Source organism: Aphis gossypii, chromosome 3 (genome assembly GCF_020184175.1).
Source record: "Aphis gossypii isolate Hap1 chromosome 3, ASM2018417v2, whole genome shotgun sequence".
Lineage (NCBI taxonomy): Eukaryota > Metazoa > Arthropoda > Insecta > Hemiptera > Aphididae > Aphis > Aphis gossypii.
Window position 1 is genome coordinate 18,856,318 of NC_065532.1, and position 18,211 is coordinate 18,874,528.

The following is an 18,211-nucleotide window of genomic DNA, read 5'->3' on the forward strand; positions in this document are numbered from 1 at the left end:
ATAGCGACAATTACAAGAGCATAAATCCGAGTACAATTTGATTATCTCGTACACACACAACGATCATAATAATATCGACCAATTTAGTTACAATTAACCGAACGAAGTAATTATTTTAAACTCTTCCAACCATCCCATGGTGTTTGCAATCTATTTACATTAAAAGCTATATACAATCATAAAATTATAATCAATTCTATACGTGCATATATATAATATATATTTTAATAAACAGTATAATTTGTTGTAAATTTTCTTAGTCATATTACACATATTATATCTATTAAAAATTTATCTAGACTGTTATTGTTACCTATATTATTAGTCAAAAACCGCAGCGGCGCGGCGCTAATCAGAAAAAACCTTGCCCTACCTTAAAAATATTAATTTGGTCATTTTTCATAAGCTATAAAAAAAAATGTAATAATACTATGTACCAACAATAGTACACCCTAATACTATTATAGTGTAGGTATTACCTACGAATTATCGTGATTTTTTGATACACTGTACTTAATTTTGTATACGTGGTTTTATTTTTATAAAATAAATATATCAAAGAGAAATTTCATTAACATTTTTTTTATTAAGTCAACTTAATTAGTCCATATTGTTGTTATTTTATTTTTAATGCTTTAATGCAATGAAAAATTATTTTTGAACGGATCACCCAATTTTATAATTATTGTTATCTTCCTATTTGTTCTTCCAATATAAAAAACAAGGTGTCACAACTGTTATTATTCGGATTAAATAATATAAATAATATCCGATAAGTGTAATCACCAACAGTGTTAAAAAAAAATGTTAATGAGTAATTAATAATATATCACTATAATACATACAGATACACATACATGTAACATATGAAAATAGTTTAAAATCATAATATTATATATTCTTATGTTTTAGAAATTTATTATTGCATTTTTATGGGTTTATCAACCATGGAGCAAGGCTGTATTTTAAATTTTTAATTATTCATGAATGCATGTAAAAAACATAAAAAAAAAGTAAAAAAGTAATTTTATTAATAAAATAGTATAGGTATAGAGGATTTTATTTCAAAGCACAGATTCCTCTAAAGAATGTCCAATAACTAATAATGATATACAGATGATACCAGTTACATACTGTAAAATTATTATACAACCATTAACTATTTATGATATTTTTAATTACTATAACATTGCAAATATATTGTAATATTATAGTTTAGCAGTAATTATTAAAAATAATTTGAATGACCTTAACAACCAATAACTATCATAGTTTAAACTGGTGATTATACATATAATTATTATTATTATGTACTATAACACTTCAAAATACATTTACATCAGTATTATCACAATTATTGTAATGTTAATATTTATATTATATTGATGATCTATATATTTATCTATAATTTACATTAATTATATTAAATAAAAAGATACTGCATACACAATACACATACAGTATATTGATGACAAAATGAAAAACTATAAGGGAATGAATAAAAATATTGTTTGATAAATTCACTTTTTGAATTATATTGGAATGATCAAATTCATAACATTTCTTAGGTATATATCTATGATTAACAACTACAATAATTTAATGGTATAATTAAAATATGAAAAAAAAAACAATAAATCACGAAATACCGCATTGAAACAATGATAATACATAGATGATAAAATTAGAAGAAATGTATATTAACTTCAATAAGAAGTTATTATATATTAATCTTTTCAACCTAATGTTGTGTTAATGAGGAATCTACAAAATAAAAACTTTAACATCTGTACATTATAAATTTGAATTTTTTTTTTAGTTTATTTTTTATGCATAAATTACTTTTAAGCTTTTCCAGTAAGAGCAGTGGTTCTATCTGTACTGGTACCCTGTTCTTTCTCTAACTGACGGCCAAGATACTCCCTAAAATAAATAAAACAATACTAATCATTAATCAATAATAAATCACATACCTACATTTTAATAAATTTTATTTTTTCAACTAACATTCAATAAAAAATAAATCTTTTTACTTCGGAAAATATGAGTAAAAATTGTGTCAAAAAAAAAAAAAAAAAAATAATATAAATTTTAATAATAATTCAGTACATAAGAAATACTATATACTAGAACAGAGTTTCCCAACCTTTTTCCTTTGCGGTTAGGTTTAACCTAACGGCACGCTAAACCCAAATTCCCAACCCATATATAACCGTGGCACACTTATCATTGACTAGTATATTATAAATACATATTTTTTTTATAGTAGGCTTTTATCATATTAATTATTAATACCAAAGTAGTTGTATATCAGTATATTACTAGCAAACAATTTAAAATGGTGTATTTATTTAGGATAGAAAAAAAATATTATTTTATTTTAAGCAATTACCAAAATTTTACGTAAATGTTTATTAACAATCATGAAATTTTGCGGCACACCTATAGAGGCCTCACAGCACACCAGTTAGAAAACCCTGTACTAGAATAATAGTTAATAAATATATTATAAAATTTATAAATTAACCTAACTTGCATTTAAAACATACACACTCAAAGTTGGATATTGTATTTATTTATATAATTATAATATAATATATAATATAATTATATAATTAATTTTATAACAATACATAATAAATAGATCTAGAATAATTGATCTATTCTTTTTTATTATTTCAATATTTTTATCCCAATTTAAATTGTTTGTAGCTGGTATTAAAATACTCTATTATTATTACTGACATAGAAAAGTTAGACAAATAATAAAACTATTTGGCATCTACAATACAACGGGTTGAATAATCAGAATAATTTGAAAAAATATTATATATATCAAGGTAATTATTAAATGAGTTTATACAACATGAAGAATATTCAATGTAACATCTAACACTGAAAAATATGCATCATGGTTTCGTGGTAGGCGGAATCACCAATTACATATTTTTTTGGCCACAACTGTAGTTGAAAATTATTAACCCAGGTATAATAATCAATTTCAAAATTATAAATATTTTTTTTCAAGAATCAAAGTATTTAGTTTACATAGATTATTAAATATGATCATAGATACTTAGAATTAGATGTATTTAAAAGGTGCCATCAAGTAATTAATTAAAAGAAAATAATTAATTAATTATTAAAAAAAATATATATATTAATTAACAGTTTATCATTTAAAAACTTACCAATTATGCACCATGAGTTTTTGTACAGCTAAAAGTGCTTCATAACGCACATTTGCATCCTCATGTGATAACAATTGCATAACAAGCTGTTTTCCACCAAGCTGTTCAATTATACTATAAAATATAAAATAATACAGGGTAACAAAAAATATCAATTTTTTATAATGTAAGTTAAATATATGATATGTAATACTCACTGTTTTCCCCGTGGATAATGTCTTACATATTCACCAACATCAAAACTAGCAACGCTCAAAAAGAGTGGGTCTCTGCTTGTTTCCAACAAGTGCACTAAAATACGCAAAAGTTCATAATTTTTTTCATTTAAACGGGATGCATTTTCTCGCCAGAATTGTGCTGATCTATGCACAGGGCTCCATTCCAATCGGCCAGATCTTACTTCAGTTGCATACTCATCAAAGGAACTGTAAAATAATAATTATAAAATAAAATTGACGAATTGCATTATATTTTATAAAATTAAGATTTTTCTGACTATACCTAAGATCTTGCACAGATGCTTGTAGACGTTCATTTAAAAACTGTATATCTTCAACAATATCTTCATCATCAAATTTTCTTTGTTCAAAAATACTTAGTTGTTTCAAAACTTTACTCTGGACCATTGCAATACAATGATCTTTGGAAGTAGTATTATCTTCTGGTTTCTCGATTAAATTCTAAAATGTGATAAACCATTCAAAAAAGGTTTGATTAACCTCTGTCTAACAAAAAAACATGCTAATTTTTCATATATCTAATCAGCACCCTGCCATCGAGATTAACTCCATAGTAGGGTCTTACAAGAGATTATACAAAAAAAAACCGATTTTGTTGGGTCATGGCATGTCCTCTCACTGGACTAATATTTGATGAATTATAATTTACCCTGAATACAGCAAGAATAATTCGCGTAACCTTTTCTTTTACAGAATCACTTAGAATATCTGCCAAAATGGGGATAACATTAAATCTGTACAAACAATAAACATAGATTACTGATTAGTCAATACTTGTAATAGTAATTTATTTTGTTTTATTAGAATCTGACTTGTTCATTCGTTCAGCAAAGCGTGGATTAAATGTTATAACCCACACGCAGAATATCAGTTGGTACTGAATTTGGAAGTTAACACGCCCTGATAATATACTCAAAAGAGTAGATATACCATCAACTGAAATAAATGCAGTTCTGTATTCATCACGACGAAGCAACATTTGCAAGCAGCGAGCAACAGATTGCATGTACTCATTGTTCTAAAATCATTAAACAATATTAAGGAATTAATTTACTATATTAACACATTCACTGAAGATGACATCAAATGATGTCATAAACATTATTATTAAATGCATTATATTTTGGTCAACGTTACAAGAAACTATTCGACTTTGTTAACGTCTATTAAAGTATTATAACATAAATACATATAAGCTAAATTGATGTTACAATTTTTCAATTTCTATGAATTGTTTTAGAACTACATTTTTTCAGTATCATGACTGAAGAAATACAAATTAATTCACAAATATCTCAAACAACATCCTAATCTAATTAATAGGACACAAACATAAACTAGATTATAATTATTAAATTATTGTTTCATATTGGTTTTAAAATATTGCCTTACAGCAGATAGCAGTTGTTCTTTAATCCAATTCAAGTAGAACTGAAGATCAGTTTGATTGATAAGATCAGTTGAGTAACAGGCAAATTTTGCTATAATCCGAGCAGACATGTTATTGATAAACCCATCTGCAGCATTCAACAAGTTCAAAAAATTGCCACACACTGGTTCGTTTTTCTTGAGAGCATATTCATGAAATATTTCCACACGTGAACGATCTTCCTGTGGGAACATTTTTGAAAAACAATTTAATTTAATTATAATATTGAACAGGATTAATTTCCTTTGATCACTACAGTGACTACGGTCAGAATAACTAAGAGGAAAGAAACAACTCACGGTCAACAGATCATCGATAAGTACAAGTACATATTGAATTGTCGATTCCTTGGATATATGTTCCAAAAGACTGAAGAAGGCTTTTGCAGACTGTGGACGGTGGTTAATTAAAAATTGACCTTTAGCATCAGTCACGTCATAGGCACTAATAAAATCGAACACTTCTTGCGATATCATTTGGGACCTATAACAGAGTTTGTTTTTATACTATTAGATATGCACTCAAATTGATATTATGATTAGGTGTTCTCAAGTAAAATAACTTTACTGCAAATAAGAAGACCAATTGGGGTTCAGATTTCTTATTTCGGCCGCTTGTTGCTGCAAAACGCTAGTAGCAGCAAACATATCTGTGAAAATACACAAGTCCCAATAAATTGTTTAAACGGATCTTAGTGGTGATTTATTCGGTGGTACACGCCCTTTTATTCGGGACATTCACTCACCGATATTTTCTTCCGGAAACGCTGGCAGAATATCCTTCATATTTGTTGTTTTCGTCATTCCACAGTTTCTGATGACCCGAATGAGAATCTAGATTCGGTAAGTTTGAAGAAAGGAATTGAGAAAAAAATTACCTTTATAAAACGGAATGGACTTGAAAAATAACTACGATACTCTGATGATCGTTGTTTATCTATGAAGAGTAAAGAGTAAAGACTAAAGACCCATATTATTATTATTCACTGTTAATGGAAAACAGTGTAACCAATACAATGCGAAGTAATACCGTGCAACAGCTGTTATTGGAGTGGCTAAAGATACTATCATATTATTATCTATAATCAGAATAATATAAAAGCCTCGAGTTCAATATTATTAAGCATTAATTGTTATTACGATTTTGGGCTTCGGCAATTGGCATTTGCCAATTTGCCATTCCATTGGCACGTCAGGCGCCACGTCGACGCTGACAATTTCCTGTCGATCAGTCACAAATGCATTATATTAAAAAAGTACAAAATTAAAAGAAAAGGGATTCGGTAATAACACGGCCGCCGAAGCGATACGAATAATCATGTAAACATAGTAAACAATAATCACCCGGCATCATGCGGATGCAGACTATCGGACTATTCGGACTGCAAAAAGCAATACGTTATAACAATAAGTACATTTTATGACTAATGACTTTCCTATGTTAATTTTTGGTGATAAAACTTGTACGTGTTAATGTTTATAATTTTATCCTTCTATAGTTCTATATTATGGTATTAAGTTTAATAGTAATCTAAATTGGGTACTGGTACAAATTTACATTCTATAATTTAATCGCACAAGCCGCTACTGTCAAATCTAGTTCTAAAAAGATGATAATGTGCTTGTGTGTCAACTTATATTCGTTCAGTACGTTGTTTCTTATCACAGACTTCAACAACTCTATAGATGAAACTATAGTTGATGACTTAAAAAATATAAATCTTTGATCTGATATATAATATTGTGTCGAATGAGACTTGTTTCATCGCTTGCTTCTTATTGTATTTCTACCAGATTATCAGTAAGTAAAATTTATTATATTAATATTTTACTTCAATATGTCATGTTAAATTGTACATACCAGACATTAAGTATTTTGCTTAATGTTATTATCAAAATCTTCTCCGATTCCCCTATTTGGTATTTATCAGGAATAAATATACCACATCAAATGTAAAAATGTTTTAATTATTACCATTTAATCTGAGTCCCTAGCAATTAAATATCTATAATTTGATATTTTACTTTATTTTATTTTGGTTTAATATTAAATTATTATCATATTGAACGGTGGTGGCCGTTGCTTGTTAGAGTAATATAAGTAATAATAATAAAGTATATTGTAAAAATATACTATGTACACAAGTGTCAAGTATGTATCATATTTATGTAACTTAAAGCATTAAACCCTGTTAGTTGTATTTAAATAAGCTAAATAAGTAGGTATAAATACGATTATACAAATATCTCTATTAATGTATGCGTTTTTTTTGTAAATTAAAAATTAACCTGACCTAACCTATTGTATACGTTTTTCTTCTCACCAAAAATGTGTTCATCACACCACTGCCTAGCTGAATATTAAATTATGTCAATAATCAATATTAACTTGCAGATCTGATTCAGGATTTTCAACTAACCTTAAATAGAAATTAAACATACAACTGTCGTATTCTCCGATTACTCGGACGTATACCAAAATAAAGTAAAACCAAAAATGATGTGAAATACTTTATTTGAACGCGACGTCCAGTGTTGATCGAGTCACACGATCACCACCACTGACCCCCTTGCTGCCTTAACCATATCTCTTATATACTAAATTTACAATTGAGTAACTATCGATTGTTACATCTTTCTCTTACTATACTAATTACATTTCATACACCTTAACTTACGTACTTATTATTTTAACCCGATTAATAACAAATTTTATTTACATTTCTTACTACCATGTTTTGATTACTATGCTAACTAAAATATAAAAGTTTATCAACACTATATTTCACAATTGTTATCTTAACCTATTTAAATTCTTTTTTTCTATTATTGCTTAATAATTATGGAAATTCATTAAATCATAATACAACACTACCAACTTCTTATTTTTTATCACTATGGTTAAAATTTAAAAAAATATTATGTTAGTTTCAAATATTTAATGATGATATTGATTATTTGTTTAAGAGCTGAAGATACTCCATAAATAACAATTATAAAATATTTGTAGTCGAGGTTCATTGTAGTAAGGTATAGATGTATAGTCATGAAGTTTCAGAAATGGCAGAATCTGAACTACTCAGGAATTCAAATGCAGCACGGCCAGTTAAAAGAAGAGAGAATGGTAATATTTTAAACAAATTTTTATCTAAAATAAAATAATTTTACAATACTTAATATTATTTAAAATTAGGTACTTACCTAGAGTATTAAATCTTAAAACTTACCAAAATGTTTACTCATATAATATTTGAATGTTCTATTATTTTCAGATATTGATGAACTACCAGTTGTATTTGATGTTGATGAAAACCCTAAACCAAGGCCATCAAGTATAAAAAAAATAAAAGTTCCAACTACCAGTAATACACCACAGAGTTCAGATGTACAGAAATACAGAATACCTACAGGCCTACAGAGATCATATCATGGAGTTGCTTACCAAGTGCAGTGGATGATGGTAGTTGCACTCGAAGCTCAGGCGAGAACAAAAGATGAAAGTGGTACTTTTGAATTTAAAACAAAAGATTTTAAAACAGAAGACCCTGATGCTGGAAAGTTTGATGATTTGGTTTGGAGATATGAAACTGATCAGCCAAATTTATATGAGTGTAATTTTTTACAAGCCAAACATATATTAAATAAAGAAAAAAAAATTACTCTTGAACAGTTACTCGGACCCAAACAAAAAAAAAACTCCCTAAACTCAAATAAAAAAGACAAACGTCCATTTGCCTTAGAAAAATACTTTCTTTCATACAGAGATGAATTAAAGATAAAATATATTCAAAATGGTAAAATAAATAAACTAATTATTGCTACAAATATTGATTTTGATGATGATCTGAAAAGTAGTTTTGATCAACTACAAGATGATATTCCAATCTTAGATTTTATACAAAAAGAGACTGGAAATTTGAAATTTAAAAAAGGTAATTTTCCTCATCAGAAAATAATAAAGGAGCAACTAAAAAATACTTATGATTTAATTAAGATAGCAATGGATTTGGGAAAGTGTGTACTAACCAATGAACCTTTAAAAAAAGATAGCACTCTTATCAGCTATTGGAGTGTTTTAGAAAAAAATAGAGTAATTGAACCTTCTAGAAAATTTCATTCTCATTTTATCAAAAATCATCAAAATTTGTCTAAAGAAGCAAAACAACTGAGAGTGGCTTTTTTTCAAGAAGCATTTACTAATACGAGAGAGTCTTTAGGTTTTAATGTTAATTATGAAATATCTAACCCTAAAGAACTTGCTGAACAAATTGCCTCAAAAATTATTCAATCATATAAGGATTCCAAAAATAATGTTACTATTTATACATCACAAAAAGTACAAGATAATTGTATTAATGATCTGGCAGGGTATGTTCTCATTGAGAAAAATGGTGGAGTGCGATTCAATTCTAAGTTTTGGGCATTAAAAGATAATGAACTACCAAGTGATAGTTTAAAAACTTTTAGAGACGAGCTAAAATTTCAATTCGAATCTCAAATTAAAAATACAAAAAGTCATAAATTAAAAACTTTAAAAAAAGAACAATTAGATGTCATTATTAATAAATTCAAAGAATATGAGTTTAATATTGGCAATAAAGATAATTTTAAGACCTGTAAAGAAATGTTAGGAGATAAAGATTCTTTTTGGATAAGTGTAGCAAACTTTGAATTTAATGATTTTGAACGACCTAACCTTGATCAATCATTTTCTAAATTACCAAGTCATGAATTAAAGGACATAGAAAAAGATATAAACAATTTTTTTAATCAATTAGTATTTGTAACTAATTGTTCTCAAGAGATGTTAAATGAATTTATCAAAAAAAAATGTTCTTGGTTTGTAGGATTTGAAACTGATTACGTTGCGTTTGAGTTTCAATCCAAAATAGCTGATGCTTTAAACTTTAAAGCAAAAGAATTTATTTCAACAGCTGAAGATGTTTCACAATTTTTTGATAATGCTAAACAACAAATTGCTCGACTAATACTTATTGGTCCTAGTTTAGTATACCGTGCAGAAATTAAAAAATATGATATAATTTTTAAAGAAAATGCAATGGTATTGAAGTTATGTGAATTTTTAACTTATCAATCCAAAAAACAAATTTTTCATATTGTTAATAAGGAAAGTAAATTAAGTTCTATTAAAGTACTTCAAATGTTGGAATGTATGCATGAATATCAAAAGGATGGTAGTTATATTTTTATTAGATTAATCTCTCTATTACATTTACAAGATTGCGTAATAAAGGCATTTGAATCAAAAATATCAAACAATTTGCTTGTCATTGAATGTGAAATTGTTAAGATAAATTTACAAAAATTGTTCTATCAATTATTGCAAATAATGAAGTCCAATAATAAAAAAAAAATTATTTTTATTGCCCAAGAAAATGATCCTCTAGCTGGTAAATTTAAAAATAATTTTTCTAATTATGATTGGTATAATGATGAAAGAAATAATTTAATTGATCTTACTTATGATTCTCAAAAAAAACTTCTGAAAAAAGGAAAAGCCATATTTCAAGGAAAGAAAGTAAGTTTAGATCCATTAATAGACAATGAGTCAAAACTGCTAATAAATGGAGAAATATTATGTAAGATTATTAATAATGAGATGATAGAGATAGGAAAAGCAATTACAGATTCTATATATGATGATGTTAAGGATTATTATATTGACCGAACATTTCATCGGAAAGTTAAAATTAGGAAAGATTATAAAAACAAAAAAATTAAGTTTCTTGAGACCAAAAGCAGTGAAATAAATGAGCAAGAGCTTGTACTATATAATGATATATTATTAATTTCTAATACATGTGAGATTTTTAAAGAATTATGTACTAAGTACAAACAACATAATATTCATTGGGTCATAAATGAAACTAATGATTTGATATGGAACCAATCTTATGGTTCTTTATCTTCATTACGCAAGATTTTAGATACATATGAACAAAGTGTTCAAGAGTATAAACCAGAGAAAATTACAGATATCACAGACAGAGTAATCATTCTTACTGCTGAACCTGGTATGGGTAAGTCTTTTGTATTGAATTATTTAGTACTAAAGACAAAAGAATCAGACCCTTCTTTATGGGTTATACGGATTAACTTAATTGATTGTTCAACTGAATTAGAAAGAGAAATAGAGAAGAACAAAAAAATTGACGAAGCAGACGCTATAAGATTCTTATACAAAGTTGTAGGGTTTAAACTCCTTAATAAAAAAACAAAAGAAAAGATGATAGAAAAAATTCTAAGTGCTATAAACATACAAGATGGTAAAATAGGTATGAAATTTCACGGAGAAGAAATTCATGTTTCAAACTTGTTAGAAATAAGACTATTTAATAACTTTTATAATCAGGGAAGGATTATTTTGCTGTTTGATGGATTTGATGAGATTTGTCCTGACTATGAAGAAAAAACTATTGAGTTACTGCAAACTTTAAAAAACACCAAAGTTAAAAAGCTATGGATAACAAGTCGTTATGCTACTAGTGTAACACTAGAAGATAAACTTAGTGTATTTTCATATTCATTAAAGCCTTTCCTTGCAGAAGAACAGAATAGTTTTTTTAGAAAATTTTGGAAAGCAGAGTTGGATTTCCGTGAATTAGACGAGCAACGGGCACTGGTTTTTATTAACGAATTACAAGATAAGCTCCCTGAATCCATAGATTTTATGAGTATACCACTACACGCCTATATGATTGCTGAAGTTTTTAAAGACGCGTTTAAGGATTTTCATGATTCTAAGGAGCAAAATATGTCTGATGAATGTAAACAGAAAATTGAAAAGCAAGACTTGGTTACTTTATATGATAAGTTTTTTTATATTAAATTTCGTAAAATTCGCTTTGGAGAAAAGAAGTCTGAGATTAACAACTCTGAGATAGACATGAAGAATATGATTAAAGGAGTATACGAAAACTCTATAAAAAATCATAGAATATTAGGTTTGTATGCAATATTTAACCATAACGAAGTAGAGAAATTAGTTTCTCCAGAAGAAAGAAAAGAGGCATCTAAGTTTATGAACAATGTAAAATTATGTAACGAAAAAACAGGTATTATTGAACAAGTTGTTAATAATAAGCCTAGTTTCGTTCATCGTACTTTTGCTGAATATTTTGTTTCTAGTTATTTTTGGGAAAAATTTAAATCAGTTGAAAAAGATTTCGAGAACTGTATTGAAAAATTTATTATTAATAACCTAATTAAGGACAATAGGATACAAATTTCTCGGTTTCTTCAATTAGAAGCAAAAAAAGATTTCGAAAGTAATATCAATTTACCTTTTATGCAGGATAAGCTGAGAATCCTATTTATCAAACTTCTTGATCAAACAAAACAATATGATAAACAATCCACTAAACTGTTATTTGGAATAATTGAATTTTCTAATTTGAAACACGATGATTATCTAGACGTTGAGGGAAATGATCGACTAAAATTATTATGTTTATCAGCTGAAATGGGGTACATAAAACTTGCCAATGGTATAGGAACAAAACTTACTGAAACATATTTAAAAAATTGTTTAAACCGTGATAAATGGTTTTTCAGTCCCTTATGGCTGGCGACTAAAAATGCTCACAAAAACGTTGTACAATTTCTTGTCGAAAAATTTTCTTATAGTGCTTATTGGAAGGATAAAGATAACGCAATTTTAATTAATCGTATAATTCAAAGGAGAAACTTTAAAGTTCTCAGGTCTTGTTTAAAATTCAATATACTTAATGGTAAACCTTATATTGATGAAAATAACAAAGAATCTTTGCCAATTTCTAAACTTCTTGATTCAAATGCCCCGCTAGATGTGGTAAAATTGTTGATAGAAAAAACAGATAGTGATCATTTTAAAGCAGTTCCCTCTAATTCTTACACTATGTTTCATATGATCATGTTTTCCCACAAATATGATAAGGAAATAACGGAGATACTTATAAAAAAAGGTTGTAATTTTAGTGAAGCTATAAATCTTTTGATTTTCGAATTTATCGGTTCGAGCCTTTGTCATCCTATTCAATCACGGAGGTTGGCTTATTATAATAACTCTTCTTTTTGTACTGAACAAGAATTTTTGAGTTTATTTGAAAAAATCGAACTGTTACTAAAATGTGGTATAGGATATAATTGTTTAAATTGTAATAACAGTTATGTAACAACACTACAATATGCCGAGCAAATATACTACATACATAAGCTTTTAGAAGGAGTATATAAATTACACAAACAGAATAACGACAAAAGTAAGAGTCCAATTGATACGGTACTAAAATTAATTATCGATTGTATTAGTGGGTCTTCTGACTTTGAAAGTTATGACATTGATAAACCAAGTAATATAAATCTAATATTTAGTCGTAAATTCTATCATTATTCAGATGGTATTTGTGAAAATGTATCCCTACTACCTTCTGAATTGTTACAAGAACTAGGTTTGAATGAGGAAATTAACACTAATCTTATAGAAGACAGTTTAAATGAATTACGTTCTTATATCAGTAATGCCGAAGAGGAAATTGATCAATTTAAAACGTATCGTGATAGCAAGATTTATAACGATATTTTAAATGGTTATGAAGAAATGTTTCAATACTCGTATAATCTATTTTCCAATGACGAAGAGAAAGAACGATTTAAATCTCTTAATCTGTTTGTAAGAAGATTGCTTAAACGGGTATTACATTTGTACATTTTCCAGGATTATGAAGTTGATGATGCATTAGAAGAGTTATCAGATGAAGTATTAAAATTCAGTAATATAATAGATTGGCAAAAAAAAAATGCACCTCTCAAAAAATCTATTAATACTGAAAATATATTAAATATATTAGCTCTGAAAAGCATAGATACAAATGAAAACTTACAATATTTTGTATTAAAAATCCATGATTCTTACGGTATTTCATATTTAAATACTGCTTGGTCGTATTTACATTTTATAGGTAAGGAAAGAATAATGGAAATATTAAAACTTATGTTCAAATACTCGGATCAATCATTAAAAGTATTTGAATTACTAAAGAAACTCGATAGTTTTTATAAAACTCTTACTGAAGCTATTGAAAATCAAAATTATGAAGAGGTAAATAATATATTACAAGATATAATACCGGATCATTTCATAAAGGCAATTATTAACGGTCAAGATGACAAATTTGGTTCACCATTACACTATGCTGCTTTTAAAGGTGATATAATTACCACCCAAATTCTTTTAAAATATGGAGTAAATCCTAATCTTAAACTAATGGAAAATAGTGAACTATTATGTACTACTGAAAAATATGATCTAATTGATAAGACTTCATTAGATTTAGCAACGAAATATGGTCACGAAGAAGTTGCTAAGATTTTATTAAGTCACGGTGCTGATGCTAACACTTAAGACTAATGGGGAAGAACACCATTTTGTACTTAGGTTTATAAAGATTTATCAAAAATGAAAATAAATTCTGTTAGAGAAAAAAGCAAATTCTGCTGTTTATCTCTTTCCTACACAACAATTTTGGTAAATGAATACCATACTTACATCATAGGCAGAAATCGGGGGGACTAAGCCCTCAGAAATTTAAGGTACAGCTACTTAGTACATTACTAAAGTATAATGAGCATATATTGCTCAGTCCTCTCCACAGTAATTTCATCAAATTTCTACTTATGGACTTGCTATACCAATTGAAATTTTCAAAAACAACTTTTAATCATAGTAAAATTAACTTGTTTTAAGCTTAAAAATATTTTTTAAAAACATCCAATTCTTTTTTGTTTGGATTCTGTGGTGGTGGGATGACCTATGACACACTATGCATGAAAAGGGCATACACCTAAAATAATAAAAATCTTAAAAAAAATGTTATAGTTAAATAAATCATATTTTTTTAAATATTGTGAAATTCAACAAAACAATTCCTTATCATTCCTAAGCATAAAAGAACTTTATAAATTGTACATATCCATTTGGGTCTTCTCTTTTGAATTGTAACTGTTGCACCTTCTCCTCTTTGACCTTAATAGCTGATGAGCTGACTGTACCATTCCAACCTAACAATTATAGTCAAAATTCTCCAACTAACAGTGTAGGTAGTGGAATTAGTTAATATATTTCATATTTATTTTCATGTACAATTGTTGATATGTTTGATGTATATTTAAATAAGTTAATAAAATAATATTATATAAGAAACAACCTAGAACTTAATGTATCATATTTATATTATAAATAGTTAAATTTAACTATTTCAATTTATGTTAAATTTTATTCAAAAATGTACTATCTATTTGATAAATATCTCATTGCAACTAATTTAAAAATTGTACGTTACTGACCATCTTATAATTAATTTTTTAATGGGTATTTATTGTCTATCAAAAAATAAATAAACAAGTATACAAAAAAATTTTAAATATTCTTATTTAGGCTGTAATTTTAAGAATTTTCATGGATTATTAATTATTATTAAATAATACTAGTGACCTACACCCTATGTAATATACCAGTGTACCTATATTATAATCTAGTCTGTTTATTTATCTATTCCATTTTTGATGTACTTCTTTATATTATATTTATTTATTGCAATTTTTGTTTTAATTACTATAGTTCTAATTAACAATTAGTTCTACAGGTATGTCTATTTATGTTTTTGTATTATAGTCAGACGTGATACAATTTTTACGAAATATCTAAAATATTATAAAATTTATAAATGTATACCAACTTGGCTCTTAATAGTACTCCAGTACTCCACCATCACCGATAATAGATTATCCTCAGTGGTGAGACGAACCATCTAACCATGTTATATATATATAATCATTGATTACTTATTGAAATTGTATTTTTCTTTTGGCCAATAAATATTATTATTATTATTATAATTACAAAATAAAACTTATTTACGCTATGACTATAATAGACCTTATATAATATTTTATACTCAGAGTAAAACTTATAAGGACTATGACAATGGCCGATAATGTTACCGCTTATAGTAAGGGACATGAAAACTGGCATATAACCTCTGAGATCATAGTGGTAGAATCGTCTAATACTCAAATGCAGGGGTCGGCAAGTAAATTCTATTGGAGTCCTAAAATTTAAAATAATTAAACAATGAGGTCCAGTGAAAAAAATCTTTTTCAAATGTTTTTATTTGAAAAATAGCACTATACAAATAAAAATAATTATCTAGTTATTATAATTAATTTAAATTAAAAAATTACAATATTAGGTAAATAATAATGATTTACCAGGTAATTCTTTTTCTTAGCCAGTTTTTTGAAATCAAAAACTCGCGGAGAACACCTTAGGCGCAAAGTATCCTCGAGGCGAGAATCCATTAATTTTACATTTATGAAATCGTAATAGAACCGATAATCAGGTACCTATCCGATAAAATATTTTCAATAACTACGATTCAACTATTATAATTTGGGTTTAAAAATGAAATGAAATATACATTTTCTATCAACAATAATAATACAATAACATGATAGGTACGTCAATAATATTAATGGGTACAGAGTTATGCCTTCCGCGGTCTGCCAGTTGCCGACCCTTGCTCTAATGTGTTTTCAAACCTTTAAAAACTATAGACACGTAAATTAAAAAAACATATTTTCAACCCCACACAAAACGTATAGGAATATAGCAATTGCAAAAGTTTATAACGTGAAATCTGAAAAATCAAAAATGGAACTTTAATTCGTTAATAACGTGTACAATACACATATTTTATGCTGTACCTACACGCGAAGGACACCGCAGATTTAGTAACGTGGTCTGTAGACTGTATTTAGGGCGAAGGTAGCAGTATAACAAAATTCACACACCAGTTTTCATGTCCTCGACTAATTTTGAAATTGCCTACGATAATACAAATGTTTTTAGCTTCTCTCTTATATTCATTTATATTAAGAACCACTTATATTTATATAATATTTATGTTAATGTTAAATTATAAGTGTTAAAAAAAATTATTGATTGTAAACTGATATGCGTGTGCAACTCCTACGTACGACTGATCTAAGGAATTTGCTGAATAAACCCTTTAAACCGGACGACCAGATCGTATAGCGAGGACACACACACACATAATAGCCAATAGGCAGTCTTAAAATAGCGCTTTTCAGGGACAGTCTTTTCCCTTTCAGAGTAGGCATTTTCATAAATTTAACAGATATAATTTAATAAAGAATTTTGTGCCAAAGTAATTTAATCTCTATTATTTGTTGCGGATTCTCTAAGTGGTACGCGTTCCATAGAAGTTTAATACTTTGATAAATTATAATGCTTTATATTATACCTATATATAATGTCTTATTTTGATCTTTTGTTTATTAGTTTTTGATAATATCTAGTAGGTGCCATTCTATAATATACATACACATTATTTTTCATTTTTTAATATCATCAAATTTACATAGAATTTATACACCTCTCGATGTACCTATGTAGTATAATATTCAACGGGTGGTATCGCAAAGTCGGACACTGGTGCTCCGAGATATGTACAACCCCGACCAGTTTTCGTCTGACGAGTGGGTCAACTTAGCTGAAAAGAGTATCCAGAACATTGTGTAATATTACTTAATTAATTCAGTGGTGCGTACGAAAAAATAGAGATGCATCGTTGTGTCAAATTTTTAAGTGGTAATGTTAATCTTTGTACCAGATAGCAACGCTTTTTACAATCTGTGACAGTAAAACTTACTTATTGAATAAGTAAATTTTAAGAATAAATATATTATACTGTTAAGTAATGGTAATTATTAATTTATCGATATGAAATGATGGAAAATTTTAGGATTTTCAAAAATAATGATAATATACTCGAAAATATTGTCAACCTAATTTTGTTATTACTCATGTAAGAGAACGTCTCACTCGCATGCGAAATCTGTCTTATACACATGTAACCACGAATTAAGATATCTTAATTCGTGCACGTAAATTACCTAAAAGTTAAATTATGCTCTGCGCGGGAAGCGGGATGAATGCAATTTAAGTTAAAGGTTTAAGGATTCAAGGTTTTTTTTTCATAATTATTAACAAATTAATTAGGTATTACTACTATCTAAAAAAGTACATAAATATATTTAAATGAAAAATAACGGTTTTGATTATTTCGTAAATTAATTCCAATATATAATTAATTTGTTTGGGAGTAGGTACTAACTAGGTTAGGTAGGTATATACTATAAATATTTTAAATTTTTAACATACCTACCTACAGTTTTGTATTAAATACACAATGTTTTCGACAAAAAATAATTCAACCTACCTACCTACCTTGTGTATTAATAAAATACTAGTAAAATAAATAACTTTAAAAA

General features: G+C 27.3%; 2 protein-coding genes across 4 annotated transcripts; one reads left to right on the top strand and one right to left on the bottom strand.

The window, feature by feature from the left end:
* Nucleotides 1–1,505: 1,505 nt before the first annotated feature.
* On the bottom strand, nt 1,506–5,819 carry LOC126551476 (V-type proton ATPase subunit H-like). Its single transcript, XM_050204900.1, has 10 exons — nt 5,605–5,819; nt 5,427–5,508; nt 5,159–5,342; nt 4,823–5,041; nt 4,243–4,448; nt 4,080–4,164; nt 3,693–3,871; nt 3,389–3,616; nt 3,192–3,305; nt 1,506–1,923 (listed from the first exon to the last, which is right to left on the bottom strand). The coding sequence occupies exons 1-10, from the start codon at nt 5,660–5,662 to the stop codon at nt 1,845–1,847; spliced, it is 1,434 nt and encodes a 477-aa protein (XP_050060857.1). The 5' UTR covers nt 5,663–5,819; the 3' UTR covers nt 1,506–1,844.
* A 66-nt stretch (nt 5,820–5,885) lies between these two features.
* Nucleotides 5,886–15,694, top strand: LOC126548842 (uncharacterized). Of its 3 annotated transcripts, none has more exons than XM_050204899.1 (3): nt 5,886–6,659; nt 7,254–7,982; nt 8,131–15,694. In XM_050204899.1, the coding sequence occupies exons 2-3, from the start codon at nt 7,895–7,897 to the stop codon at nt 14,259–14,261; spliced, it is 6,219 nt and encodes a 2,072-aa protein (XP_050060856.1). In that variant the 5' UTR covers nt 5,886–6,659; nt 7,254–7,894; the 3' UTR covers nt 14,262–15,694. The 3 variants fall into 3 exon arrangements, with proteins under 3 accessions (XP_050060856.1, XP_050060855.1, XP_027836656.2); XM_050204898.1 differs by having other exon boundaries at nt 7,826–7,982; XM_027980855.2 differs by having other exon boundaries at nt 5,886–6,269; nt 7,826–7,982.
* The last annotated feature ends 2,517 nt before the right edge of the window (nt 15,695–18,211 follow it).